Raw genomic sequence first — 11,268 nt, forward strand, 5'->3', positions numbered from 1 at the left:
TGTCTTCAGCAACTTGCACATCCCTCACACACCTGTTGAGTTATGATAGAGAGAGAGCTTCATGCATGACCCATAACTGGAGGGTTATGGGTCCCATAACTGGAGACTCAGAACTCTTAGAAGGTGTGTACTAGGGGCTGGCGAGATGGCTCAGTGGGTAAGAGCACTGACTGCTCTTCCGAAAGTCCTGAGTTTGAATCCCAGCAACCATATGATGTCTTATAACCACCCATAATGAGATCTGACGCCCTTTTCTGGTGTGTCTGAAGACAGCTACAGTGAATTACGCTGGAGGGAGTGGGGGCCGGAGGGAGCAAGGCTGGCAGAGGTCCTGAGTTCAATTCCCAGCAGCCACACACATGATGGCTCATGGCCATCTGTACAGCTACCGTGTACTCATACATATAAAATAAATAGAATAAATCTTTAAAAAAAAAAAAAAAAGGTGTGTACTGGTTGCCCAGCCTCGGGGGATCTGTGACTGCTCTGATCAACAGGACAAGGTAATTTATGAGAAGGGTCTCATTCCTCTAGGGTCCTGGCTGGATGGCTTTGCCCCCTTACCCCCATTGCTGCAGGCTTCCAAGCATTGAGGAACACAGGGTAGCTCCACCAATCTTGTCCTTTAATGTCTGTGTAACATTAACATTTAGGTAAAGTTTAGACAAAATAATCCAAACTTTTTTAAAATCTTGGATTTGCTATGATTCAATTTCCCCAAGTGGGTAAAGCCTAAAAAAGTGAGCAAAGGCATCGGTGCTTAACTTAATTAGACATATATTCTTGTTCTCTGAGCAGCTCCTAAAATGTTGCCACGAATGGGTCAGTATAGCCTTAGGAAGTCTCATAAACTTTAACCATCTGCACGGCCCATCCTCCACAAACCTTGTACAATTTATTCAAAACTTCGGTGATTTGGTTTTTAAGTTTCTTTCTTCCTTCTTCAATCTTAGAACAAAAATCTTATTTTACCATATAACATTCGCCCTCATCTAAAATGTTCTCTTTTCTTTTTAACCCCATAACTTCACACTTGCATCCAATTCTTTCTCATAATCGCTTATTGTTTTCCTTGCTAAGTATAAATTAAATCTAAATTACATACATGGCATATCATAGAAAATTAAGAATGCCCTTATTTTTAATTACCATACTGTTTCTCATTATTGCAAAAACAGAAAACAAAAACAGACCAAACAAAAACAAACAAACAAACAAAAAAAACCTCCTCTCCACTCGGACTTTCACCGCCACACTCTCTTCACCCTGTGACCTGAGAGTTAGAAAAAGTCTCACTTGAGAGATGGCTGGTAGTCTCTAAGACAAGCAGAGTCTGGTCTCCAGCAGACTCGTAGAGCCATCTGAAACTCTACGTCTAGAGGATCTGATGCCCTCTTCTGGACATCTGCAGAACTACACTCACAGGTACATAAATCAATAATAAAATATTTTTTAAAAGTCACTCTATCGCTCTCTCTCCCTTCTCTCTCTCTCTGCTATTGCCTCCTCTCTCCCTCTCAATTAAGCCTCTTACAAAAAAAAAGTCACTCTATCAAGACAATTATTAAGCCGGGCAATGGTGGTGCACACCTTTAATCCCAGCACTTGGGAGGCAGAGGCAGGCGGATTTCTGAGTTCGAGGCCAGCCTGGTCTACAGAGTGAGTTCCAGGACAGCCAGGGCTACACAGAGAAACCCTGTCTCGAAAAAAAAAAAAGATAATTATTATCTGAAGAATCCGATGATGAGAAAATAGAATAGACACAGAAGAGTTTCTGGGATAAGGGATGCTAAAACATAGGATATCAGATAAAATAAGAATCTTGTCCAAAGAGGATGAAACCATGTTTCACAGTTGTGACCTTGGAGGGCCATTTTGTTGTTGTTGTTGTTGTTGATGAGAAAAGACCAAAAAAAAAAAAATAGTACACAGGAAGCCAAAAATCTTTACATACTAGCCCCATAGTTGCAATTTTAGATGACATTAACTAATGCCTTTTAATCTTCATCCAAAGTCAGGAATAGTATTGGTTGTTGTTCTTTCTAAGGCAGGGCATACCCTCTGTGAATCCCTTCCCCTACATTCTCAGCACTTCCCCCTCTCTCTGGAAGTCCAAACCTCAATCTTCTACCTTTTGCAATGTCAGTCCAACTGTTAGATGTAAAGTGTAACTTCAGCAAGGGGCTTGTCTGTGTCTAACCTGAGTACTTTCTCATCTGGTTGTCAGCCTTCCTAGGTACCCACAGGTTTTCACGTTCCCAGACTCCGGTACTGAGGCTCTCATTAGGACCAAACTCCGAAGACCCTGGCCTGTCACTCCAGTGGATTCAGTATTATTATCCCATGTGGGGTCTTGGTTGTGGCTTTTTTTTTTTCTTAATTTGTTGTCATTAGTGGTGGGCGAGATGGCTGCTCAGTAATTAAGAGCACTGGCTGCTCTTCTAAAAGACCAGGGTTCCAATTCCCAGTACCTACATGACAGCTCACACCTGACTGTAACTCCACTTCTAGAGGATCCTACACCCTCATACAGACATATGTGCAGGCAAAACACCAATGCACATAAAAAATAAAATTTCCAAAAAAAAAATGTTATCATTATATAGTGTTGGGTAAATGTTTCATTCTAAGCAGCCATCCCTAGTGGCACCAGAGGAGAGAATATTGGATATTGACACCAACTTCCGCCAGATGTGGAGTTGAGGCCTAAGGAACTGATCCAGTTGACCGACCACACCATATGGATTTTCTGCCAGAGGCAGCAGACTTCTGAGCTGGAAAGGTGAACAGTGTTCAAAGGGGAACTCTGATGGACGCGGTTGTGTTGTTTAGAAGGGAACATTTTGGATATCCTTCTGGAATCCTTAGTTTTTCTTTCCTTCTTTCTTAAACTGGGGAATGGGGTATAAAAATGAGAAGGGAGGACTGGAGAGGGGGAGGAAGAGGGCTGGAAGGAGGGGGACTGGAGAGAAGAGAGAACTGGGGGCGGGGGGAGCGCAGGCTGGGAAGAGGAGAGCGCAGGCTGGAGCCTGCATTGACCAGTTCAGACACTGAGGGTCCCAGCTCAGGAGCCAAAAGCTGAAGGTGGCCAAGGGGATCCCACCCTTCCTTTCTGTTTGCTTTGCTGCTGCTGTGTTTCAGAAAAAAAAGAAGGTCACAGATCCCTTTCCTAGTCGGTTTCTTTCCCTTGGTCACATAGTCTGTAAATCTTCACCTGCTGATTTTTTTCCTTTTGTATGAGGTTTATCTCCCCAATTACAGAACTATGTGCCCCAGAGGAAACTTATAATATATAATAATCATATATCGATATATAATAATATATATTAATCATATATATAATAATCATATATGATATTATGTAAATTACATATTGTTTCATTATATATTGTATTTGTTATGTATTATGTTTATAATATATAATATAGTATTCTATATATTATACAGTATAATATATAATATAGTGTAGAGTATATTATATATTGTATAATGTATAATATATATTATATAGTGTATACTATATACTATATATGGTATATGGTATATAGTATCTAGTATATGATCTATGACATGCGACATGATATAATGTATTATGTACAATATATACTTATAATATACATTAAATCATACATTGTCTATAACATCATATGTTTTATTATGTTATATATTATGTTATAAATATTATAAGGAAATCTTTTTTAAAGTTTTTTTTTACGTGTATGTGTGTTTCCCCTGTATGTATGTCTGTGCACCACTTGTGTGCCTGGTGCACTAGAAGCTCAGAAAAGGTTGTTGAATCTATATATGGAATTATATATGGTCGTGGGCCATGATATGGGTGCTTTATTGAATCCAGGTCCTGAAGAAGAGCGGTCAATGCTCCTAACCGCTCAACCGTCTCTCCAGCCCTGAGTATTATATTCTTACTGGTCTCAGATATTTTACTCTTCTCCTTTTCACAACAGGAAACCTAGCTTTCCATCCCTAGTTTGCGCTATGATGTCTGGATCAGAGGCTTCGTTGTCCCCCTCCTGTGTGAGAACCCCCAGAGGGCATCACCAAGGCCCTTCATGGCTACTGAAGGGGGTCCATGTAAACGCCTGCCGAGGTCACTCCCAGAGTGTGCTGAGCACAGTATGCCACATGAAGGGATCCTCCCGAGCAGGCTCCTTAGCGCTACATGGAGGTTTCTTACGCATGCCCAAATCACTCCCTCTGTCTCTGGCCCCTCTTGGGGGACAGGAACCTCAGACCGGGAGTCTGCACATGCTTTCAGCCTGTCTGAGTCTCAAACAACCTCAGGGATGTCGCAGCCACCAAAGCAGGACTGTGAGACGTCGGTTTTTTCTTCTCTTGGCTTGAGAGTTCTCTCCACAGAACCTCGCAGACACCCTAATGAAGAGTCAGGTGGATGCTGGAAAGAGTAACTTCCCTTCCTCTTTTCGTGCATAAGCCTGGATTTACTCCATGTCCTTCCACCTCTACCACCACCACCCACACTGGCCGTTTCTCATATTGTTCCTGGACCTTTTGCTCCCCGTTTTCAGCTCAAACTCATGCCTAACGCCAACTCAGTCAAAGGCTCAACCTTGGAAAATCCCCCATCCTCTGAGGCAGTGTTCTATAGTGCAGTTCTCCTGCCGGGCTTCGCGCCGGGCTTCATGCCCTGGTGCCCACTGGAGCTTTGCGGTCCTGGTTTACTTCTGGTTTTGGGCTTCTGTCAGTCCAGACACCAGAGTGTGTCTCCTCATCCAAGCCCACACGGCAGCAGGGTGTATGTACCTCCCGAGACGGGAACCAGCGCCGAAGAGCCTTGGTAATGAAGAGAGGGCCCCTTGTTAGGTCTGAGGATTAGTTCAAGAAAATGACCACACAATCCAAAGGTTTTCAGTAAGGCAAAAGTTTCCTTCTGTAAAAGGGTGCCCAGCCATGTCAAACGGAGCGCGTAAGCACGTCCAGTGAGACTCGTGCTTGGTTTTTATTCCCAACATTAAGGGGTCCTGTGCCTCACTCTGGGTGGTCAGACGGTGGCCTCACGTTCTTAGATGACGGGGTTAATACCCAGAATATAATTTTTAGCAGAGGTGCAACCGTGAGCACATATTTTGATTACAAGAAGTGTTAACCTTGGGAGAAATTTGAATTCCTACCTATTGGCTTCTTTGAATCTTTGAATTTTTGTCTTTTTTCTTTTTTGAATTTTTTTTTAAAATGGAACTATGCATTAGTTAGTCCTTTAATAGGAAAAACAGTATATTTCATTTATGTTTCCCACACTTAAGACCTTTTTTCCCCTAGTTCTCTCTCTCTCTTTTGGCTTTTTGGCTTTTTGAGACAGGGTTTCTCTGTGTAGCCCTGGCTGAACTCGCTCTGAAGACCAGGCTGGCCTCAAACTCAGACATCTGCTTGCCTCTGTCTCCCAAGTGATGGGATTAAAGGCATGGGCCACCACGCCTGGCAAGATATGCTTTTTAAACAAAACCTCAGTGTCTGTACAGGACACTTCCCTATGAGTTATCGCTCAGGGAGACCCTGGAAACTCCCAAAAGAACGTCGTCTGTGGCCGTCGATCTTGGCTGCACCCTATCACTAAATGGTAAGACACATCTAGATTGTTGTTGAAGAGATAATACACTTTGTTTTCAGGACAGAGACGTCAATCTGGAACTGACCTGAAATGTTCCTGTTGACTACCTTTCACAGTACAGAGGGGATGGCGGATGAACTCTGGTGTAATAGTGATATGACTTTTATTGATCTTACGGGAGTAACCTTAAGATTCCGGTTGAGTTTTAGTCCTGTTCCCCACCAAGGAATTCATGCATGGTTCTGTAAACATGACCAATAACTCCACAGTCAGGAAGTCATAGCTTCTAGGGAACCTTTTAATTTTTTTTCTTCTTAAATGCTCACATTCTTTTTTTTTCTTTTTTAAGATTTATTTTATTTTATTTATTTTGTGTGTATGAGTACACTGTAGCTGTACAGAGGGCTGTGAGCCATCATGTGTGTGGCTGCTGGGAACTGAACTCCGGCCTCGCTCGCTTCGGTGTAATTCACTGTAGCTGTCTTCAGATGCACCAGAAGAGGGCGTCAGATCTCATTACCGGTGGTTGTGAGCCACCTTGTGGTTGCTGGAATCCGAACTCAGAACCTTCGGAAGAGCAGTCAGTGCTCTTACCCGCTGAGCCATCTCGTCAGCCCAAATGCTCACATTCTTAAACTACCTTCTAAATATTTATTTATACCCACAGACTATTGCTGCTCTCAGCCTTGGCTAAAGAAGCCTCTATTTGCAGTGTACAACAGTTAATGCAGAGACTCATAGATGGTCAAAAAGCTGAGATTAAGTGGTTGTTGTTGAGTGCTCGATCGTAAATGAGACATTTGTCTCCACCCACAGCCCTCCCCAAGGCTCTGGAAACATCAAGGAGAGAGAGTAGACAGAGTAAAGGAGCCAGAGGAAAGATGGGTTGGAGCGCTGAGAAATGCTGTCTTCTGGACGGGGTTGTTGTGCTCAGTAATTCGCAGCAGCTGTGATCATCTGCGCATGATCAGGGCAGTCAACATTCCAGCCAAGGTGAGGGAGGCGCTCCCAAGGCCCCACCCCTAGCTGAAAAGCTATTGGTTGTGGGTGGCTGCAGGGAGAGGTAAAGCTTATTTTCGCTGGGTGTGGATGGCCTCTGGTAGGTTGACCACGCTTCAGTGGATGCCCCCTCCCCCATGGGCACGTGGACAAGACTAATTGGACTCTGCGAGGCATTTTTAAAAACAGAGGACGTGAAGGTGGGAGGGAGAAACGTGAGAGGACACGGGAAAAAGAAGTAGATAGTAGGGGTGGGTGTGACCAAGTTACACTGTATACACGTATCAAATTGTCCAAGAATAATTTTTAAGTTCTATTGACATAGCCACTACAGAAGAGTTTCTGTTCTGGATATGTGTACTATACAAGCATTTTCTTTTTTCTTTTCTTTTCTTTTCTTTTTCTTTTTCTTTTTCTTTTTCTTTTTTTTTTTTTTTTTTTTTTTTTTTTTTTTTTTTTTTTTTTTTTTTGGTCTTTTGAGACAGGGTTTCTCTGTGTAGCCCTGGTTGTCCTGGAACTCACTCTGTAGATCAGGCATTTTTTACAGGGAGCTGCTTAAGTGTCAAGTGACACTGGAGACAGGTGACAGGCACAGGCAGCAGAAGAGGTGGGCACCAGACTGGACTAGTTGATGGCCTTGCCAAGCAGTGTGGATGCTCAAGAAGGGCCAAGGAGTCGATGGGGACAAGGGAGCAACCGCCCTTCTGTTGAGCACTTTCCTAGAAAGAGAGCGGTTATGGACGTCACCCTTAGGCTGACCTTAGAAACTGGGCACAGTTATTGCTGATTTAGAAATTAGAAAACTGACATCTAATTTCTGTTTCAGAGGCTTACTTCTAAATCAGCCAGCTGGCAGTTAGATTGATCTGCTGCGGGGAGGGGGGGGGGGCACAGCTAAGGGCCACAGCCCTTAGCCTCTTGCAAAAGCCTGTCCTACACTGGGAACCTCTCCCTGCCTGTCAACTGCTCCCCTGGGGAGCTACCCCATGGGCTGTGTCTTTTGGGGCTTTGCCAGTCCCCCACTGAGCTGGCCAGGCCAAAGGGAATCTGAAGATAAGCCTTTTGTGGTTTACAAGGTAGGGTTTTGTGTTGTGAACCTGCTCTAAGAGTAGTTCAGGGCCCTGGTGTTATTCCTGTCTGGAGCTGTCCCTTTTCTTCCATATGCACCTGGATTCCAAGGTCCCAGATGTCTGATTCTGGAGAAACCAACAGCCTGTTTGCTGGGAGCTTCAACACCTTTCTCTTCTCTCCAAGCCTCCAGTTTCAGGGTCTTGCAATGCATCTCCTGCTTCAAAACCAAAAGTGGAGAAATCACCCAAGATCCTTGTTTTCCTTCTAAACCCATGAGCCTATTTTCACCTATCCCCCCTACCCCCAACCCCTTGGTTTCTCAAGACAGAATTTCTTGGTGTGTCTGTTGCTGTCTTGGTGTGTCTGTTGCTGGCTGGCCTGCGACTCACTCAGGCTGGCCTCAAACAAGGAGATCTGCCTGCCTCTGCCCCAAGTGCTGTGATTAAAAGTATGTGCCACCATATATATTATCTTCACCATTTCCCTCATCCCTTGCGTTCATAGCAGTGGAAAGGCTAGCCTCTCCAGGGGGCTCTAGAGGACATCCACAGGCCTTGTCAGCGACTCTGTCCATTGTACTGCTGCTCTGTCCCCTGTCCTCCAGTCCTCAGCTTCCACGCCTCTGTCCTCAACCTAGACTCAAGCCCTCCTATGCTGTGTTCCCCTACCCAGCCAAACGGCATTCTGTGGAGCCACAGTGAGACTCCTGAGAGCTGGCTGTCTACACAGGCTGTCTCTGCTTCCCTCCTCCGATCCACTTTTAACCCTTTATACTTAGCAATGCCAAAGCCCCCATTTCTGTTACAGAATGATGTGTCTGCTTTACTCAAGCCATGAGGTGGCTAATTCACTGTTCAGGATTCTGTTTGAGTGTGCGAGTGTATGATTCAACGCTTAAAGGGAGAAAATAAAGAGTTTTCTGGACTTGCCAAATCAGGCTTAAGCTACATGGTCCGGCCATCAAAGAGTAGGACAACAAAAACAAAACCAAAAGAAAACAAACAAACAAACAAAAAACCGAGAAATGAGCAGTACAACTATGAGATGGGCTCGTTTCTCCATTAACAGCGCTACAACGCATAAAAACTGAAAGGGAGACTGAGTAAACAAACTCCCTTGAGTCCCGAGTCGGAAACTGGAGTAAAATAACTAAACGGAGAAACAGGTCAGTGTAAACCGGAGGGTACGACAGAGAGGACAGTCATGGCTCCACAGCAAATCGACAGCGGGGACGGGGACGTTAAAAAGGGCTCCTGCCTCTGCAGAGAGACGTCCGAGAGCAGCCAGAGAGGCCAAGAGCGCACCTGGGCCAAGGCGGGGGCGGGGCCAGAGCAAGGACAGCCCCGCCCAAGCCCCGCCCCGAGCGGCCCGCCCTCGGGGGAGCCGGAAGCCGGACTGAGGAGGCCGTGCGAAGGCGACGAGCGCCAGTCCTCGGCTGGGCAAGTCGATCGCCGGCTCTCGCTGTCCCGCGGAGCCAGCCGCGAGCGCTCCACGACCCGGCCAGGGGCCATGGCGACTCGGCGCCGCTGGCCAGGGGTCGTCCCCGGGCCCGCGCTGGGATGGCTGCTGCTGCTGCTGCTGCTGAGCGCGCTGGCCCCGGGCCGCACCTCCCCGCGCCTCCTCGACTTCCCGGCTCCGGTCTGCGCGCAGGAGGTGAGAGGAGCCGGGCGGAGCGAGGATGCGGGGGCCGTCGGGGGCGGTGGGGAAGACGGCAGGGAGGACGGCGGAGGGTGGGGAAGAGGTGTCAGAGGGGCGGGAGTGGGGAGGACCGGCGGGAGTGCGAAGGGCTGTCTAAGGTGCGGAGAACCGTCGGCTGTGCGAAGGGGCGGACGGCCCAGGCTCCGGCGGGCGGGCGGGCCGGGGGAGGCTGGAAGTCCGCACTGGGGACTCGGAGGAGGTCCGGGGCATGGGCGCAGCGTGGAGGCGCGCTGGCGAGGACTCCGGGAGTGGAGTCGCGCGCGGTGAGGGGGAGTTCTAGGGAAACTCCGCGGGCGGCGGTGTCACTGGTAGGTAGCGCGAGGCCGGGTGACAGTTCCGTCTGGGCCTCGGAATTGGAAGATGGAGGCACCGGAGGCTGGCAACTCAGGATGGATAGGGACCTAGAGAGGGGGCCCTGGCAGGAGCTGAACCGGTCTGGACTGGCCCCTAACTCCTCGCTCCCTGAGTACTCACCCTCCAGCTCGCCCATGCTCAGGCGCCCCAGCCTGGCCCTGGGGTCCCCACAGGTTGGGTTGTGCGGGCGAGCCGGGTGCCCGGGGGAATCAAACAGGATGTGGGTTGAAAGATGCCGTCCATCCCATCCTTTTTCACCACCACGTGTGTCCCAGAACCGAGAATGCCAAAATTGAGTTAGCATGTGTGGGAGCCTGCCAATCGGTTACTGCCAAGGAGGACCACCCCACCCCCACGCCTGGTCTGCGCTCGTAGTAAACTGACACACCCCTGGCGGTTGAACCTTGCTGTCAAAACAAAACAAAAAACAACGAACCTGTGCAAAACATAGTGCCTCTTCCACAAATTAACTTTCCTGCGTTTCTCCCCTTCAAGCCTTCTCTTGCTTCACTGGTTTTTCCAGCCCCTTCCCCTCCACTTCCCACGCTGACCCCAGGAACTGTGTTCAGTAGCTGAGTCAGAGGATATGAAACAAAAGGATAGTTCTCTTTATCTAATTTTGTAGATTTACCAAAAAGTGGGTGGAGAGAGGGTGACTATTTTACTGGAAAAACGTGTTTTTTAAAAGTCTGAGGGCTGTTGGGAAATGTCATAGTGAACCCCACCCTGGCCAAATCAGAGTGACATCTTCAGACCGGACAAAAGTGACACAACGTGGAGGATTACTGTTTGTTTCTGGCCAGTCATTTGCCAAGAGCCTCCCGATGCAAGTAAACTGAAAGTAAAGAAGTATTCCCGGGACTTCAGCGTCCAGGGTGAAGTTGTCTTGGGTGTAGGAACTGTCTTACGAGGCAGCCTGGAGCAAGGGTTTTTTGCACAACCGGTGTGTGTATGCAGAATAATTCTGGGAGGAGAGAATGACTTCCAGCTGGGCTGTTTTTCACTGAAAAGACATTTGAGCAGTTCTGTTCCAGAGCGGGAGCCTCAGAAACATTTTGCTTACAGCATTCATTCTCACTGGTGGAATGTGCCTGGGCCAGTGTCCTTAGGTGAGGCAGGGTCAAGTGGAAGATGGGGGTGTCTGTGGAACAGGAGAGAGAGAGATGGGTGGGAGCTGAGCTCAAAAGGCTGTGAGGTCTGCAGAAGCTCACCCGGACTCTCAGTCACAGTCCCTGCCATAAATCTTGGGAGTCTTTGGGGGTTTGGTTTGGTTTTAGTTTTTATTTAGTGTTTGGTTTGTTTGTTTGTTTGTTTGGGGGTGTTTGTTTTTGTTTTTGTTTTTTGGTTTGGTTTTGGTTTTTCGAGACAGGGTTTCTCTGTGTAGCCCTGGCTGTCCTGGAACTCACTCTGTAGACCAGGCTGGCCTCCAACTCAGAAATCCACCTGCCTTTGCCTCCCAAGTGCTGGATTAAAGGAATGGGCCACTGCCAGGCACACTCGTCTACTCCAGTCACATCCATAATATCGGGGATAAAATCCTGATAAAGGATAAGAGGCAA

General features: G+C 47.3%; 1 protein-coding gene and 1 long non-coding RNA gene across 3 annotated transcripts in view; one reads left to right on the forward strand and one right to left on the reverse strand.

Annotated features, from left to right (window-relative positions):
• Positions 1 to 7,051: 7,051 nt before the first annotated feature.
• LOC116099510 lies at positions 7,052 to 10,020 on the reverse strand. The gene is made up of 3 exons (XR_004122282.1): positions 9,830 to 10,020; positions 7,754 to 7,871; positions 7,052 to 7,305 (listed from the first exon to the last, which is right to left on the reverse strand). It is a non-coding gene; the product is annotated as an uncharacterized LOC116099510 (long non-coding RNA).
• The window catches only part of Il17ra (interleukin 17 receptor A), a 23,993-nt gene continuing 21,770 nt past the window's right edge, over positions 9,046 to 11,268 (forward strand). The window contains exon 1 of one of the 2 annotated variants that reach the window (XM_031383221.1): positions 9,046 to 9,310. In XM_031383221.1, coding sequence (XP_031239081.1) covers positions 9,167 to 9,310 — 144 coding nt within the window. In that variant the 5' untranslated portion in view covers positions 9,046 to 9,166. Of the gene's footprint in view, positions 9,311 to 9,336; positions 9,883 to 11,268 lie in introns of those variants that run through there. The other variant, XM_031383222.1, reaches the window with a different exon arrangement.

Source organism: Mastomys coucha, unplaced genomic scaffold (assembly GCF_008632895.1).
Source record: "Mastomys coucha isolate ucsf_1 unplaced genomic scaffold, UCSF_Mcou_1 pScaffold20, whole genome shotgun sequence".
NCBI lineage: Eukaryota > Metazoa > Chordata > Mammalia > Rodentia > Muridae > Mastomys > Mastomys coucha.